The sequence below is a fragment of the Leptonotus elevatus genome, chromosome 21 (assembly GCF_054856555.1).
Source record: "Leptonotus elevatus isolate MCC_2025b chromosome 21, RoL_Lele_1.0, whole genome shotgun sequence".
Lineage (NCBI taxonomy): Eukaryota > Metazoa > Chordata > Actinopteri > Syngnathiformes > Syngnathidae > Leptonotus > Leptonotus elevatus.
In genome coordinates, this window is record NC_141259.1 from 8,731,652 (window position 1) to 8,750,395 (window position 18,744).

Sequence of the window (18,744 nt, forward strand, 5' to 3'; positions counted from 1 at the left end):
AAGGATCTGACCAATATTTATGAGTTGTTTTACACTAAAAAAACAGACCCATTTCTTGACTCAAAGTTGGGTCGAATTGACCCATAAAGTGGATCGGTCCATTTTTTATTCATAATTGGGTTACTTTTGACCCAACTGTTTTTAGAGTGTGGGACTGATTTTAAGCATAAACATTAACATACATAATAGGACCAACTGATAAGAGATTGGTTTGATGGTGGGGGGTGTTAGGGGTGAGCAGTCTTCAAGGGAAAGGTTTTGGGTGGAGCAGAGTGAAGCCAGTGTGTGACTCAGCCCTCAAGTGAACTCTGAGGGGATGGAGTAAGACCACATGTTTCTCGTGAAGTTGCCTGGATCAAGCAACTCTCAGGTCCTAGGATTCCAACAAAATAAGGGTAAACTTTGTCTTGATTTTAGTATTATTATTTTTTTGTGCTCTGTTTGTCCAGTGGAGTTTTATTACACGGTGTCAAAACAGCGCGTTTGAGGTTGAAGTCATTTCTCCTTGGGCTGTCTTCCATTTTTCATTTGAACCGCCCACTCGCCCAGAAACATTGATGTGCTTGACTCTCTCTGGCATTGTCCCAGCCTGTACTGCACAGCAACCTTGACGTGCCTGTGACACACCAGCTGTTACTAAAAAGACAGGAGCCATGACATCATACACACACACACACACACACACACATACTTAAGATATAGAAGCAAGCAGTGATGTAATTCAGTAATGGCTTCTGTATCTCTGGGTACTGGAAATGTTTGAGACTGGCTTGTTTTCCATATGATGCATTTTGTCTCTGGAAGTCCACTCATGAGTGTGGTCCTTCAAGAGCCAGCACATACTCAAGCTAGTTGTTTCATAATAAGTCGCACGATGGTACAAATAGGTCAATGATTGAAGTATGTCTCTCCTCTGTCCTCAGGACTCACAAGTGACAGCCCTACTACACTCGGAAATCCCAAATTGCTTCAGAGGAGAGCTCTTAGGTAAGATAAGAACTCGAGTTTTTTGGCCCTTTTTTTTTTTTTTACTTCCGGCACAAACTAAACCAAACATCTACGCATAGACTGTAGCGATATGACATGGATGTTGATTCTGTCAGTATGCCAGTTATAATGTTAAATAGATTGAAAGTCGCTTCTGTGATCCTGCTTGATGTCAGATTTGCTTGGTTTTCAAAACGACTTGCTCCATTAAAAAAAGAAAAAAAAAGAATGGCAATGATGAGGATTATAATGAAAATCTTCTCAAGCTCATTTGGACCTGGATAAAAGTGATACTAATATATTTAGCACATTTTGGGGGAGCTCTGAAAAGCAAGCAGGTAAACCACAAATAGACCCAGTGTAAATGTCCTGTTAAGTCAGGGGTCAGCAACTTTTACTGTGAAAAGAGCCATTTTGGGCCAAATAAATAATTTAAAAAATCTGTCTGTAGTCACAAAACATTTGAACATTGTAATGAAGAAAACGGTGTTAGTCTAACGTAACTTGGGGCCAAAGAGTTAATTAGAGCTGCACCATAACAGAAAAATATACAGCATTGAATGCAAAGACATTCATTTTCTTCTACCATTCATCTTCCTTTTTTTCTTTTATTTTTTGTTATTGTTGTATTTTTATCTTTTCCTCTTCTTTTTTACGCATTTTATGGTCACTTTTTAGAAATGTTTAGGTAATTTTTAAGACTTTCCTTTACCTTTTTGTCTCTCTTTTTCTGACAACTTGAAAATTTGGACTCTGGCATTTTCAAGATATTTTATATATATTTTTTAATCAAAATAATTAATCTAAATCATCAAATTATTTAAATATTTTATCTAAAAAAAAATTTTTTTTGTGTGTTTTTTTTTTTGTGTGTTTTTTTTTTAAAGAGATCCACTGGGCCACAGGAGAGGGACTAAAGAGCCACATGTGGCCCCAGAGCTGCAGGTTGCAGACCTCTGAGTTACATGAATGTAGCACCTGTAGCTTGCTAGAGTAGTACGGTCCTACTGGACTAGAGCATTAGCAGCACTGCTCAGCATGCTGGCAAGCTGTCAAATACTCCACCTAGCCTACACATAGCCTTCATACTGTTAAGTTATCTCTGCAGCTAACACAAATGTGGGAAAGAAGCCTTCACTTGACAAAATTGTGAATCTAGTGGTCAAAGGAGTTGTCGTTTTTATGTATGAGGTAACAACTCTGTGGTTTCTGAAAGGGACAAAAACTCACACACAGTTCTGTTATTTTTTTTTTATTCTTCACATCTGGATCACATCTTTTGCGGTTTTAAATCAAATCCCAAATAACTGAAGAGCGATTTATTATATATCTGTTTAAGATTGAAGGGTTTAGTCGAGCTAAACCATATCATAATTCAAAATCCTTGCTGAAAGGACCCGGTCCAAAACAACATTTCTTGATAATTTAATAAAAATGAACAAATGCATCATTCAAAATTATTCTGCCTCAAGCAGTTTTATATGAATTGTTGATCAAACCAAGGTTAAAGGGATACTTGACTCATTGAGCTAAAATGGTATCCCTTTATTTTAGCACAATTTGCAGCTACAGTATTTGCATAAAGGTTTTTTCAACATTATTCCTGTTTCTATAGACAATAATACTACTTTTTCTTTAACCCCCAGCTTCCAAAAAGAATTCTCTTTTGACGTAAAAGGCGACCCAATTAAAGTCACTGAAGATATAGATGTTAGTCTCTTGGCTAATCTCAGCAAAGGTATGTAATTGTGTTTATGTTGAAATGATTGTCAACACTCACATGTTTTTCGGTCATATTATAAGAGCAAAAACAATTATTGTATAGTAACTGAACCCTAATATTATATTTGAATCAAAATACAAATCCATTGTGACCTGGTCATGTGCTGATCTATGAATATCTTGTAATTGTGTAATCAGATGCGGGTGTACTGGTGTTAACCCTCAGGTGTTTACAATCTGGCCCTGTAATCAAGAGTTCACTTTTCATTGACAACTCAATTTACATTAAGTTTTACGAAGCGACACAAACGATCTTTTGTGTGCTGTTTTTACTTGAAGATTGAGATTAGCTGACTGCATTGCTGCGTTTTGTTCCCACCCCCCCCCCCCCCCATTTCTTTTTAAGTCTCTGAGTTGAGGAAACGATTTGAAGGCATTACCACGAGCACGAGTGACTGGGAAATGAACAGGTGAGGGAGATATAGACCTGATTGTGCTGGCTATTGAATCCGAAGATGATGATGATGATGATTATAACACCCCTCCTGTCCATGTGCTTAGAAAGGAACGTATCGCTCGGCGATTGGAAGGCATTGAGGGCGAGGTGCATCCATCTCTCCTGCCCAACTTGGTGGCCAACCGACTTCTGGAAGAAGATACGCCACGATACACGAGAGGTTCTGACCCTTGCGAGCCATGTGGTGGTAAGATTCTACAATGACACAGAACTTAGTTGTCGGCAAACAGAAAATACCTCACTTGTGCCTGTTGTAGTTACAGTGCAAAGGTATGGAATGGAAGGGTTTGAAAATCCAGATATGCAACCGATGGTTCCTGAGCGACGGTCCAGAAAGGATCCTAAATCCTCCAATCACACTGATCACGTCTTTAGTTCATCATCATCCACCAGAGGTGCTCCCGAGCTAGAGTCCAAAGCTGAGCGTATTGCCCGCTACAAGGCGGAGCGCCGTCGGCAGCTAGCTGAGCGCTATGGCATCTCTTTGGACCAGGAGCCAGACATGGACCATCCATCCCGGCACACTCGTACTCTGAAAGAGTCCGAGGGTTCCGAGAGACGTAACAAAGGGGAGTTTCTCCCGGATGAAGAGGGTGACGTCTCTATGAATTCCTACGGTTCCACCAGTAGCCCGAGGAGAGGGCAAAGTGCGCCCCAACACGCCCATTCCGAGACCGGCTTTGAAACGAGTCGAAGCAGAGTAGACTCGTTCTCAGAGAGGGAGCGACTTATGAACCTGGAGAATCAACGCAGAGCAGCTGCTGCTGAGCAGTCCACTTACATGGATGTTACATCATTGTCATCTAGTGCCAGGGTGCCTGCGAAGGACTACGTAGCCACAGGCGTGCCGCCAAGCTCACCCAAGATGAGCAGGCGGCCTTCTCTCCCGTCACCTAAACACGGGGCGTCACCTGGCGACCTCTTTATTGAGCAGCAGGCCCATAATATACTCAACAGACATGGGTGAGTATGCTTTTTGGTCTTTCTTTTCCCTTCTCAGCCTATTTTGTCTAGAAATTATTATTTTTTTGTGTGTTGGGGGACTTTTTCGATTTGCAGGTTGTCCATTCTTAGTATTGAATTAAAGTTCAAATTATTGTCTTATTTTTACTGCAAACTTAAAGTGATCTATTTTTGGCACATTCCCATGATCTGATTTGTCCCTTACTAGGGCTGCACGATTATGAAGAAAATATTAATCACGATTAATTTGGTAATAATTGAAATCACGATTAGGGCAATCATTTGTTTTTGTTTTTTTGGTACATGTAAAAAATATTAAGACAAAGTTCCTTTTGTACTTACTTTGGAAGATGTATTAAAGTAGCCTTTTAAAATAAAAAGATGCAAATGTATACATTTAAACAACTTAAAATTTGTATTAATAATCCTTTTTTTTTTTAACGATTATGTATTTGTGGAGTGTAATTATTGAAATTTAATTTCAATTAATTGCACAGCCCTGTTTGCTACTGAGCCCTCTTCTAGTTTACACCATGACAAAATATGACATATTGAGAAACTTCACGTTCAATTCCAGACCGCGCTGTTGTAATAGCGATATTGGATTTGTAGTGGAGTAACTCCACTTTGTTTTTTTATTTTATTGTTTTTTTTTTTTTTTATTAAATCTTTTGACAAATGTAGTGCTTTTATCTTTTGTACGGGAATATCTATCTGGGTCAAGTTCTTGCATGATTGTGTCCTTTTGCACCAGAGGTGGCAAATCCAGGTCCAGAAAGTTAAAACCCTGCCACAGTTTGGCTTTAGCTAGCAGGTAAACGAGGACCATGGGAGCTTGCTAAGGAGCTAGCTAACTAGCACCTTAGGCTAAAGCCAAACTGTGGCAGTTTTTTTTTCTTCTGGACCTGGATTTGGCACCTCCTGTTTTGCACAAAGAAAGGTGAGTTTTGGAATAATCTTGAATAGTCAGCACTGAATGTTCCCTTGGACACTATAATATTAAGTCATCCTAGAAGAATGAAAGTTGCTGCTGATCAGAAGAACAAGCAAATATTTCTGTGGGGGTAGAATCCTATTTGTTGCCAAGGCTCTCACATACAGTATTTCCCTTCAATGGTACAGTACAAGGGCAAAACTGTGCACTGATTGGTTCCTCGAGACTGACGCTGATGGCGACACCCACACCTTAATCAACTGGCCCTCGAGGTACACCAAAGCTGGTTGTGTCTCCCCTCCCCCCAAATCACCCTCATGCTCCTTTCCCATCAATCCTTAAGAGCCGCGATTCTAAAACTGTCAGTATAGGACTTAGCTCTACTTCTTTGAACAACTCTTTTTTTTTTTTTTCTTTTTTTTTTCTTGTTTTCTTTTTTTTTTTTTTTGTAAAAAAGTGTGGATATGTAGTTTAGGATCCCGAGCGGATCAGCTGACAGCTAAGAATCTCTGCTTTTGAGCTTTGACAACCAGTTGGCCGCATCGTCATCATCCTCACCGTCCCGAGTTTCAGTTCCCGTTCCTAAGATAATAACTTCATTCTCAACCTCATTTGGGTGTGAACAGTTGAATCCCCTGACTGAAACACATTGAAGGGCTGTACCATATTGCATAATAACATACAACCTCTTAACCAACTGTGATATTGCTGAGTCCTTTCAGGATCAATGCATTGAGTGACGATTTGTGTTATAATGTAATTAACAGATTCACCTTCACAAGTGAAGCTATGGATTTCTCAACAACAACAAAATCCCACTTTGCATTTTTCATCAAAAACATCTGATGGAAAAAGGAGCAGAGTTGCATTTCTTTTCTAATACTCTGCTAATACTTTATGTTATTGTATGTGTTATTGTTGTGTTTTAGTTATTATAATCATTTAATTTGGAACTGAAATCTGATGCTTAAATGTTTTCTTTAGGGATGTTCAATACCACTTTTATATACCACAATTATCACCGTCGTGGAGACCCCTGACAGGGAAAAGTTCATTGCTTGTACAGTACAATGTAGTTTTACAGTCTACTTATATGTAGACTGGAAATGTCTGCGTTGATGCCATAACATCATGCGGATGAAGCTTTGGGACTCAAAAATGTATATCGATCTCTTTTCATGATCGACTTTTTAGCCTTAGTACCAAACGTCTTATTCCTTAAAAGAAGATAATTTTATCTCACCTAAAACTATAAGGTTGTTAAACCCAACATTAAAAACAAGCTTGCGAATCAAATAGTTCAAATTTATTTAGTTGGTTGAGAAAAAAAAAAAAAGTATTTCACCAAAGCAAGAATTGTTAATTGACATTAGTGATTTCATACCCCTTCCTAATCAAACCAAATAGCTTCTTTTTTTTTACTTTGGCTTGTCGTTTGTTACACGTGGTCTGATGGCGCAAATATTAACAAGCTCTTTGTCTCCCTGAAGAATAAGAGTTAGGGAGAGGCTTGCGAAGGAAGACTGTCGCCAGAGAAGCCCAGAGCCGGGAACGGTCGCAGAGGCTCCGGCATACCGCAGACAATTTCAGCACCAGCCGTCTGCGCGGTACAACACCGACACAACAGTTCTCCAGCAGAACCACCCTCACCATCACCCGCAAGCGGGACCAGATCTTGCCGGTTGTCCCAGTTATCTGTCCATGACCTCTGGTGCTCCTTCCGGAGTGGAGCAGCTCTCAGATGAAGAAAGTGAGCAAACGGGCGGCATTAGGACAGAGGGCCTCCTACGTAGCAGAAAAGCAGTACTACCCTCGGAGATCCGACGCAGGGAGAGGAGCACCGAAGACACGCATAGAGGAAGAGGAGACGAAGAGATGAGGGCCCACAAAATGCGTACTGAGATGGAAGATCCTGCAAGACGAGGTCAGAGAGGCAGAGCGAGATGGGAAACATTTGAGCCCTCCGGACACACGGAGCAAACCAGCCATCAACAAGAAGCCAGCAGCAGATCCAGAGGGCGTGAAAAGGCCATTTATGTCCACAAAGGTGTCTCGGCGTCTCACATCCAACCTAAGGCAGCACAGGTACAGCCAGGAGGTGGCGCCATCCCTGCTTCAGCAGATCCCGGCGATCGAGAGCAAAGTCATAGGAGCTTGCGTCTTCCTCAGGAGCTCAAGAAAAGTAGTGCAGAGAGTCACCATGACAACCGTGTGTCTGTGGCCCAGCTCAGAAATTCTTACATGGAAAGCGCCATCACTCCTCCAAGCAGACGCAGAGCCGAACTGTAGGTGGAAATTTTTAGCTACGAGCTAGCTGTGGACCTCACGCTTGCGCTTGTTAGCTTACACCAACTGCTGCTCATTGATTAACAAGCAACTCAATCTGGTGCCGTGATATTGGCCACTTCCTATCCTGTACAAAATACACTCATGCCCAAGTCATCTAACACTACGCCTGCTTTTGAATTGTCTTTTTATTAGCAGCATAAATTGTATCTATGTAAAATAAATATTTGTACTCTTAAAGTGGAAGTCAACCTTAAGCATTTCTTGACAATGTTTTGTGACCTCACTAGTCTAAACATGACATTCTGATTAATATTACATTTGTGGAATATGAGTTGTGAAGCAAAATCCAGCCATATTTATCCATCTCAGGGGGCGGCCATTTTGCCACTTGCTGTCGACTGAAGATGACAATGTTGCTCGGGGCTCAGGCAACAACCAATCACAGCTCACCTGTTTTGTGAAGCTGAGTTGTGATTGGGTGTAACCTGAGACCTGAGCAACATTGACGTAATTTTCAGTCGACAGCAAGTGACAAAATGGCCGCGCCCTGAGATGGATAAAAATGGCTTGATTTTGCTGCTTAACTCATATTCTACTAACACAATATCAACCAGAATACTATATTATTGTCAAAAAAAATGGGGTTGACTTTCCCTAAAAACTAACACATGCATGCGCTTAAATGTCATTCCTAATTTATGAGTGTGCATCATTTTAAACGTGCATTTGAACAAATTGTCGCTACTCGCCACTTTCTCTCTCCCTCACATGCTGTATTTTCTTTCCTTTGGGTACTTTTGCGCCCTCTCCTGTGTGGGGCCCCCAGTGATGCAGAGAAAGGGGATGAGGGCCAAGCAGGCCTCAGGGCCTCTCGCGGGGGCCGCAGACCCCTTCAGTATATCTATCCGGGGGAGTGTAGAAAGACATCAGAGAGGTTTAGGACACAGCCCATCACCACTTCTGAGCGCCAGGAGACGGATAGGTACCGCTTTGGATGCATGGCCTTGCAGGAACAACTGCAACGTTTGTGAACGTGCATGTGGGAGAAATCTTAACGGTGTTTTTTTTGTTGCTTTATAGTAAAACAATTAGCAGTAAATCCATAATCACATGAGCCAGATTGTCACAGGCCACATTTCATGGCAGTAAACATGGAGTATGAATTGCCCCTTCCCCTTAAACAATGATTAAAGGTCAAAGGTTGTTTCAATTGGGCCTCATTACATATGAACATACAAGGAAAGCATGAATTGTCCTTTGTTGGTGCTCTGCCCCGGGACCCGGGAAAGTGAACCGACGTCTGTAATGCAGCCTAATTCGCCAGCTTACTTTGCTTTACTGGTCTCAGAACACTCACTATAACATTTTCAGCATACCATAACTGTCTGCTTCTCACCAAAATGCTTTTCGTCCTGTGTCGAGAGTGCTCAGTTTTGTTCCTAACAGCTCGGCACCATTTTGTTCCATCTGCGTGGATGTCTTGCCGATTTGACTGATTTTCTTTTTTTACTTTTTGAAGGTCCTGTCTGAGCACTCAGCTGGCTTCCAATGAAGGTAAGAAACTATTACTGTATTTGTGTTGGCCAAACTGGAAGATAGAATTGTCTGAGGCATTGGGTTGACAATGGAACCAATATATTATAAATACTTCAACCTAATATGAAGCTGTAGTATAAACCGCTTCATATGATATTTATACAATTGGGTTGTTTTTCTAACTTTGCAAATCTTTGTCGCTTGGAAACCTCAGAATCAGTGACTAGACTCACTGTTGAGTGTATGCAGCGTGAGACAGGTGTGAGTGGCACGAGCAAACACTCTGAAGGATATGTGACATGACATCATCCAACAAATATTTACTTTGATTGACGGTTGCACTCTCTGCCCCCTTTTGAGTCAGTATAGAAAAAGGCGAGGGCCACTGCTATAAACGACAATAAATCCAAATCTTGGCACCCTTAAAAGCAGATGAGGTGTGAGGTGCAAATGTATGTCTCGATTGGCCAGGAAAGTATGAACTGAGGATACAAGTCCCAGAATTGTTTAAATTAAGTTGAAGTTGCTTTTTTTTTTTTAAGACTACAATTTTGAAACAATACTTTTACATGTAGATTTGTTTTTTAAATTGTATCTGTTAAAAACTTAAGCTAATGCTAATGTGTCTGGATCTGCGGAGTTTATATTGGCCTTTAACTCATTTGCTCCCCCCCCCAAAAACTATAAATAAGTTATGTTTTAAAGTGTCCCAAAGACGTATTTGTACGTTTTTAATATATATATATATGCTAGAGCATACAGAAGGCTTTGATGCAACTGCAAGAGAACGGGTGAAGAAATTGTAATTACAAAAACGGCCAGCAGGTGGCACGAGAGTAAAAGAGCAACCAGGACCATCTTGCAAACAAGATGATTTCCCCACAGTTCTAAACAAATTTGTGAATAATGATGAAACTTAGCTATATTCTAATGCTAATTGCTGCAAAAAGTGAAACGGATAGAAATATACTTTTTTTTTTTTTCCTGACGAAAGAAGAGACTCTAATCTTTCTTTTGGTAGGTTCCATGTTTTTATAGCAATAGAACACAACATTCTGCGGGCTTCGCAAAATCAGTCAAAATCCAATTAACCATCTTACACAATATTCTGTGGGTCTCGCAAAATCTGTCAAAAGCCAGTAAAACAGTCCAGAGCGAAGGGGGTTGCTTCAGTGAAAATGGCTGGGAGTGAATGAGTTAAGGGTCAAAATAGTATTCAAATAGGAAAAGAAGTCCCAGAAAGATTCTTATGCACTATTTTATTTGTGCAGCTTAGTATAGTGATATTTGAAGATACATTTTAAAAAAATACCCATAATTAACTTGGCACCGGTTACTCATACCGGTAAGCTAAGTTTCTCATCAAATATATTTTTGTTACACATAGACTTGGTCCACTCACTGAACTCACTCCACTCACTGAAAGTTCAAAAAAAAAATTTTTGGATGGGCTATCAAAAGACTGAAGTTTTCTGTCTCCTCCCATTTTGTGCATGTGTGTGTAGCTGATGACGAGAAGCTCGATGAACGGGCCAAGCTGAGCGTAGCGGCCAAGCGTTCGCTCTTCAGGGTGAGCTTCATTTTCTACCTCTTCTATCGTTGACACTTTATGTGCTTTTATGCGACTGATTTTAGCTCAGTGTGTGCGCTCCTAATCAAAAGCTGGTTTTCACACTCTGGCTGACTGTGCTGAACCTAACAAACTGGAAAATATTGATTTGTTTTCACTGCATTCTTTGGATCAGCGTGGAACCTTGCAATAGAACAAACATTCCCTTCTGCATGAGTGTGAAATTGGCCTCAAGCATTCTGTGTAGTCTCTGGACTCTTATTTCCAAACAATTCTGACATTTCATGTGATCAATCTTTCATTGTTGTCTAATTGTTTCCAATTCACTCGTCACGCCACTTTGCATGGAAACATTTCCCGTAGAAAATATCATAACAATTGGTTGATCATCATGCAACACTCTTATTCCAATCAGGAACTGGAGAAAAACATTGCATCGGGTAAACCGCGCTCAAGGAATGCTGCAGTGGACCGAAGGCTGAGGCGGACTCAGGATCGATCCAGAACTCAGCCAGTTACCACCGAGGAGGTGGTCATCGCAACCACGTAAGTTATTGCCACACGCTGATGTTAACTCATTTGCTCCCAAAAATGTTATTTTCCCCAGTGTTTTAAACAATTTGTGAATAATGATGAAACTTAGCTGTATTCTAATGCTAATTGCTGCAAAACGAAAACAGATACAATATACTTTTTTTCCCTGTTGAAAGAAGAGTCTCTAATCTTTCTTTTGGTAGGTTCCATGTTTTTATAGCAATAGAACACAACATTCTGCGGGCTTCGCAAAATCAGTCAAAATCCAATTAACCATCTGGGAGCGAAGGGGGGGGGGGTTGCTTCAGTGAAAATGGCTGGGAGTGAATGAGTTAAAGGAGAAGTCTGACATTGTGGAATTTTGTTACGGCGGAATCGCAGTTCACAAACAAACTGTTTACCAAGAAAATGTTTGAAGAAATATTGCCTCAGTCGATGTACAGCACCATGCAAAAGTATTAGACCCCCCCCCACCCCTTTGAACTTTTCATTGTCTTGAGCTTTTTTGTGAAGAATCAACACCAAGTAGGACACAATCATGAAGGAAATTTTGCAATATTTTAAACTAGACAGTCATTTAGGTCAACATTGGATCATTTAAAAAAAAAAATCAAGGAACTTCTGTATTCAGTTGGCTGCACTGAGAGAAAAGGTGGTGAGTATTTTCACACACCCTAATTTTTAAGTTATTTGTAGAAACGGTAGAAAATATGATAATTTTCGTTCCACTTCACGATTGGGTCCCACTTGGTGTTTTTAATCTAATTTTATATCTTTGAAGCCTGAAATGCGGCAAAAGTTCAAAGGGGGCTAATACTTTCGCAATGCACTGTGTACTTTTTATTATTATTATTATTATTGATGCTATGCCACACGAGCAGTCACAGCATAAACATTACTCGCTCCGTGTGTCATGCATTGCAAGTATCATAGAAGTATGAACAAAAATGATTATACTGACCCAATGTGCCTAAAACTGCATTCCAACATTTCATTTGTAAGAGCCGCCTATACATTTTCAAATGAAATGTACAGTTGTGTGGACTGACAACCAATTTTATGTGTGAATTATTTCTCAAACCCTTCTGCCCTGTGTTTTCTCTGTTGTTAATGTGTGTTGAACTACACTGTATGTCCGTGTCCTGGACTACTGTAGCGTCCCCACTCATGTGCCACAGACTATGACTGTTCACACAGCTGTAGCTCGCGTCTCTAGCCCCACTCTAGTTGGCAGCGCCCTCCCTCCAAGCAGGTATCCTGGACGCGTGTGCACCGACGCTCGCACCCGACTGCCAATGTGCGACTTCATGATTATTTACTAATTGCTTGACTTTTTTTTTGTGTGGAAATTCGTAGCATGATTTTTAGGTTTTGCTGCCTTTCTGTGGAATTGTGTGTTGCTACTTAGTGCAAGTGTGGGCAACTTAAATGTTGGAGGGGAGGGGGGGGGGGGCACATTTTTTTTGTCCGTGCTCCTGGGAGAACACACAGCAACTTCTTAACTAGATGTATAACATTTGTTATTCTAGATGTGGACAAAATACGAACATGGATGAAAAATATGTGCTCTTAATGCATTAAATTTTTTGATTTCTCAATGCATACAGTCCACCATCTAACCCAACAACAAAGGGTTTTAAGCTAACAATAAAATAACCCTGCTGTGTATTTTTTACCCAGTGCAAAGGGTTCTCACATAAAAAATCCAATTCAAGGACTGTTGAAAAAGAAAGCCGCATTAATTGGTACTCATTTTGTGCATCCCCCACAAATATGAACTAACTCCACATTTTAACTTTATTTAGGTACTATGTTTGTCTTGCACATCATTCCAAATCTACAAAAAAAATATAAAGTTGACTTGCTTTCTAGTATTGGGCAGTACAAGACTTAGTGTAAGTGCAACTAAGCCATGTCTGCCATCTAGTGGTGATTGGTAATATTACCACTTAAAGACTATACAAAATCCCCTGTTTATTTGCAGTTCAGCAGATTTTCCATTTTGGATTTTCCCTGCTTTTCTAGGATTATTTTCCCTGTTTCCCTATGTTCTTTGTGGAAAAAAATATATTAAATGTTTATCAGTGTTTTTTGAAGAAATGTTGGGTTTTGTTACATTAAAAAATATATCTTTTATTTTTTAAACTTAATCAAGATGCCGTGCCTCCAGTTGCCCATCCCTATGACAGTGTGACAGATTCTAAAATTGTGGAGATGACTCACTGCATGTGTTGTCAGATTTCATCACCATTGAATTAAGAAACAGCACTGCAACACAAATCATCCCGACACATACAGTATCTACCGCGCATCTTGTTCGATTGCCTGAGGTGACCACATCTGAGTATTTCCTTTCTATTTCCTGGACGTCATCCTCCCCGCAGTCTGCAGGCATCATCGCATCACAACACCGCCACCCGGGAGCAGGCGCCAGAGGCTCAGCGAACACCGCTCACACAAGAGACTCACAACTGCAAGCAGGTCGCCCCAATGGAGGAAAAAGTCCAGGCCCAGGAGGAGCCTGACCTCTGCACACTCAGCCTGGCGGAGAAGATGGCGCTGTTTAACCGGCTGGCTCAGCCCCCCACCAGAGTGACTCGCACCAGGGGGGACACACGCCAGCGTAGGAACAACGCCCGCTATCAGACGCAACCCATCACGCTGGGGGATATGGAGAAGGTAACGCAAGAACAATTTCTGCTGCCACCTAAACATTGTTTATTGAACGAACAAAAGAAGAAATTTGATCAAGCCACTTCTTGTGTGTATAATGGCTACAATTCTGAATAGTAGGTATTTTATTGTTTTGCACAAAGGCACGATTACTAAAATTTCTCACTATGTACTGTACCATGAAACCTGTGCTTCAATTCAAAGTTGTTTGCTTTTGGAAACTTTTTTTTTCTCCATATGAAAAGTAGGAAACGAGGAATTCCAAAACAATTAATCAAAATCCTAGGATGAAAAAGAGAATGCAGTCTTTAAGCTCTAAAAACGCTTGGATCAAAAATAACCCAGTTTGGGTCAAAAAGGGAACAATCCATTTTGACCCAAATGTATTTTTTTCTTATTTTTTTTTAATACAAAAAACAAAAAAAATGGTATAATTTTTTTTTCAAATCTATCAATAAATATTACAAAAAACAGCCTATGAAATTGGGTCATTTTGTTAATTAAAAAAGAAAACGACCCATAAAATTGGGTCATTTTGCTTAAAAAAAGAAATACTAAAAATAGCAGATTCAATTGGCTCATTTTCTAAATACATTTAAAACACACATAATTTGAGTGATTTTGTCAAAAAATAAAAAAATTAAAAAATAAGAAACTCCAAAACAACTCATGTAAACCAGCAAAATCCCTTTATTTTATGTCAAACAATTGTGGCACATGCATATTTCTATTCAGGAGTCTTCAGACGTAGACAGCCAGGATGAACAGGAGCAATGTGAGAAGGCGGTAGAACTCCATCAAGTAAGCTTGCCCTCATCTAGGGCGTGCACTCGCTTGCGACGATGTCGACAAAGCGCCCGTGAGGAGGCACATTTGTTTTGGCACATTATGTGGCTGCTGTGCACGGGATCTCATTGTGAGCCTCGTCTTTGTGGTGCGATGACTCTGCAGTGCATGGCCGAAGCTTCTGAGTGAGTCGTGACTCGACATCATCGAGCCCTTAGTCGACAAGGAAAATGTCTTTGTGTGTTTGTGGTGGTGCTGCACTTTACCGCCACATTCGCTAATTGCTGCTCTCTGTCATATTGCTTATTTGGAAACAGTTTGTGGATGTGAAGATTTCGTTTTTGATGTGAAGTGTTGGCCCAACAAATGTGTCAGGTAGATGAAACGGTTACATTTAATGAATTACAGAGAGCAAATTATTACAGATGGCCGTGATAGTACAACAACTATTGTTAGAGTAAATATGACAGTACAGTGTTCTCCTGTTATTCGCTTGGGTTGGGGACTGGGCCCTATTACAAATCTCACCCCCCTCCACCACACCAATTTGACCCATTAAAAAAACTGTTTATAGTGACCTTCAGAAACCACACAATGGCTGCAAAGCATTACTTCTGTCTAAATCAGTGATTTTTGTTACACATCCCCCAAGAAGAAGAAAAAGTGCCACTGCCATCCACTGTTTTGGATGTGCAATTACACTTTATTTTTAGTATAGCGAAAAACATGCGCACCTCTATCCGGCCAAACGGAGCTCCAACTCACTACAACATAATGGCACAGCACTACTTTTGTCTAAAATGTTGATTCGTTTACATTGTAAATGAGGCTGCTCAGTTTTTAAGCCATAATGCAACAAATTGGTGCTTGAGTATTTTTTTTTCTTTCTCTGGTCCGACTACATAAACTGCAAATTGATTTAAAAATAAATAAATAATGTAAAATAGGTTCAAAACTAAAAATTATTTTTAAATTCCGTGTACGCACGGTATTGCTAACTAGCTCATGTAACGAGTGTGATTTAAGCTAGAACGCATTGCATTTTGTGCAAATTGTAGCCGGCATGGCTTTGAGATGTCTGCCCACTCTTTGACAAACAGGAAGTGCAGGCCCGTGATTACTCGGCATGATTCTCTGCAATTGGATGGGGCAGTGTTTATGTTGCATCTAAACTTCCATTTGACATGTTTTATATTTGTCTTCCTGTCTAGCTTCAAAATGGTGCAGACTCTCAGTTTGAACACCTTCCTCCGTCCTCATCCTCTGCACTGAGAGACGGCGGCACAGTATCCACCGACCACGCAGGCGACATCCACTTAACTCGGCTGCCAGTTGAAGCCGCCGTTCCCCACCTCGACACCCAAGCCCGGAGGCCCCACCGCCCCGTGGACCACCAGCCTTATCCAGTGTCGCAATATGCAGAGGAAGGAACAGACCGGGCAGGGGGGAAGAGGGGGCTCCCGTCTCCTGAGGGAGAAGTCGGGCAGGAGGCTTTGCTTCAGCCACACGCTGGAAGGGAGGAAGAGGAGGAGGAGCAGTGGCTGACCAGAGGGAGGTTGGATGAAAACATGCACGACTCGGAGCATCACATGTTGCCGGAGAGGCAGGAACAAAAGAGTTATCCAAGGGAGGAAGTGCACCATGCAGCCTGCCACAGGAGCAGAACATTCAGTGGTGAGGACAGCAGAATTTGTATTTTGTGCAAAATATTTTTACACAGAAGTCAGATTTTGTCATTGATTCTATTGCCGTATGTTTGTCCGCTGCAGAGCTGCCCGAGCCCACTTTTGTGAGGCCCAGAGCAGCGTCCAGTTCGTCAAAAGGTGGCGGCATATGCCAGCCTTCCGAAGCAGAGTCGTACCCGGACGACGGGGAACTAACAGCCGGCACATTGCCGGAGGATCTGTGCGACATGACAGCCAAGCACATGTCCATCAAACAAAGGTGAGCGTCCTTGTGGGAATTAAGATGACTTTATAATATATTAGACATTTTATCCAACAGAGTTTTGATATGTCAATACAGTATGCCAGAGGAAGAGAAGAGCCATTAATGTTTCAGCTGTAAAGGCCAAAAGCTGAATATCTCAAACTTTTTAAGCAAGGATTTCTTTACGTTTTCAATACAGTTTAGATGATTTTTTTTTCCTGATCCGCTAGTGGGTTTAAATTGGCGATTGAGTTACAACAAATGTAAATGGGAGGAAATGAACATTTGAATAATTTTATTTTATTTCGAGGTATTTATAGTTTGACTTTAAAGAGTTTCTTTTGTAAGAAGCCACTCCATACTTTTAAATTCTCTGCACTTATGCAAAAATAAAATGGTGTTTATCATAGCCTGGTATTGATTGCTTCACAACAATTATGTAAGATGAGTTAGGTCACATTTTCACAGTCACTGTAAAAGACTGCAACTAACCAGACAGTCATTACAATCCATATTGACTGGTGACATAATGTAACATGTACGCCTGGGGTGGATTTTCATTTTCTTTGTGTGTGTGTTTTTGAGCCTCTCGCAATTAGGATTTTAGTGGACAAAAAAAAAATCTGATTAATAGCCACAAAGTGTGATGTCTATCTGAGGTGATTTCATCCTGTTTTGGATGTGTTGTTGAGCCCCTGAGGCAGAACAGGACGTCCCCTCGCTGGGTCACTCGGCTCTCTGGCCTTCCTCTGTGGGTCACATCTGATAATTGAACCTCTGTTCTTGTCCTCCCCCCACATTGTATTGTTTTAAATATTCAAGTCTAAATATTCACAAATGGTTTTCAACAGTTTCCAAAAACTATATCTTGAAAACCGTTTTCATTGGTGTTCCAACTGAACATTGTGTTGTGACGTGACCTTGCCAGTTTCAAATTGACGTTGTCTGGCTTTCCTTTCACTCTGGGAGGGGGACTTTATGGTTTGTTTTGATCTATTAGTCTAACATTAGGATCTGTACTGTATCAAGAAAAAATATTGGTATAGTAGTCACTGAAATAACTTAATAATAGATACAAATATACAGGAAATAAACTCCTGAAAATCAGGGACTGCTTTATTTTTGCGGTCTTACAATTACGCAAGTACAGTTGAATGGTGCTATTTTATCATTTCATTGGTCACCTTGGTTTTCAGTTATCAAAATAAAAGTATATTTGCTGTGCCAAATTCATGATCATGTTCACATTAAAACATTACAATACATTCAAATTACAGTTGCTCAGTTCAGCAAGGCTTCCCGGGGGGATTTCTACAAAGGTTCGTTTGTCTGCTTTAGAATTTTCTTGACTAATGATTCCCTTAAATTAACTTCAAGGCAAATTGGTGTCCTCTCGCACATAGGGTGGCTTTGCTAAAGAAGAGCGGCGAGGACGACTGGAGGAACCGGATCAATAAGAAGCAGGATGCCGTGAAGGTTGCTGTAGGCGAGCAGCACGCTCACCTGTGGGAGGTGGAGCAGAGCTTCAAGAAGAAGGTAACTAGATGACGGCGACGAGCTAGGTTTGCTGCTAGCTTAGCTACTAGCTAGGTTAGCTTCTAGCCAAGTTGTTTCAACTAAAGTCACAGAAACATTTTATGCCAATGTGACTGCAATGCAGAACTACTGTAGGATTTAGGTTAGCTGCTAGCTGAGCTATTAGCTAGGTTAGCTGCTAGCTGAGCTATTAGCTAGGTTAGCTGCTAGCTGAGCTATTAGCTAGGTTAGATGTTAGCTAGGTTAGCTGCTAGCCAAGATTTTTCAACCAGTCACATAAACATTTTATGCCCATGTGACTGCAATGCAGAACTAATGTAGGATCTAGGTTAGCTGCTAGCTTAGCTGTTAGCTAGGTTAGCTGCTAGCTTAGCTGTTAGCTAGGTTAGCTGCTAGCCAAATTGTTTCAACTAAAGTCACAGAAACATTTTATGCCCATTTGACTGCAATGCAGAACTAATGTGGGATCACAATGCCCCACAGTGTTGACATTTCCTGTTGGGAGCTTCTAATGCAATATAGTTTATTATTCCGCGTTTGTACGATTTTTTTCATCCTTTCTGGCATGTACAAAAATTCTTACACCTGAACAAAATATATATTTTGAGATATCTAAACAGAGAGGTTGGGTATTTTTCTCTTATCTCAATCTGTGCTTTAACTTTTTCTCTAGTTGCATTTATTCCAGTCATGGAACCAGAAAAGTGTGACATTCAAATTAGTTTCACATTTTTCTAACGTCATGTTTTGCTTTCGTGTTGAACGGTT

The 18,744-nt window shown here is 40.7% G+C and overlaps 1 protein-coding gene across 16 annotated transcripts in view; it reads left to right on the forward strand.

The window, feature by feature from the left end:
- svila (supervillin a) overlaps window positions 1-18,744 on the forward strand; it is a 50,615-nt gene that overhangs the window by 16,235 nt on the left and 15,636 nt on the right. For 5 of the 16 annotated variants that reach the window (XM_086065859.1, XM_086065860.1, XM_086065849.1 and 2 more), the window contains exons 2-17: window positions 924-987; window positions 2,634-2,725; window positions 3,116-3,179; window positions 3,271-3,413; window positions 3,484-4,189; window positions 6,614-7,408; window positions 8,239-8,394; window positions 8,932-8,966; window positions 10,454-10,518; window positions 10,934-11,064; window positions 12,209-12,304; window positions 13,437-13,731; window positions 15,723-16,186; window positions 16,279-16,455; window positions 17,718-17,759; window positions 17,844-17,976. In XM_086065859.1, coding sequence (XP_085921985.1) covers window positions 3,172-3,179; window positions 3,271-3,413; window positions 3,484-4,189; window positions 6,614-7,408; window positions 8,239-8,394; window positions 8,932-8,966; window positions 10,454-10,518; window positions 10,934-11,064; window positions 12,209-12,304; window positions 13,437-13,731; window positions 15,723-16,186; window positions 16,279-16,455; window positions 17,718-17,759; window positions 17,844-17,976 — 3,246 coding nt within the window. In that variant the 5' untranslated portion in view covers window positions 924-987; window positions 2,634-2,725; window positions 3,116-3,171. Of the gene's footprint in view, window positions 1-923; window positions 988-2,633; window positions 2,726-3,115; window positions 3,180-3,270; window positions 3,414-3,483; window positions 4,190-5,311; window positions 5,396-6,613; window positions 7,409-8,238; window positions 8,395-8,931; window positions 8,967-10,453; window positions 10,519-10,933; window positions 11,065-12,208; window positions 12,305-13,436; window positions 13,732-15,722; window positions 16,187-16,278; window positions 16,456-17,717; window positions 17,760-17,843; window positions 17,977-18,744 lie in introns of all 16 variants that reach the window. The other 11 variants (XM_086065851.1, XM_086065855.1, XM_086065853.1 and 8 more) reach the window with 10 other exon arrangements.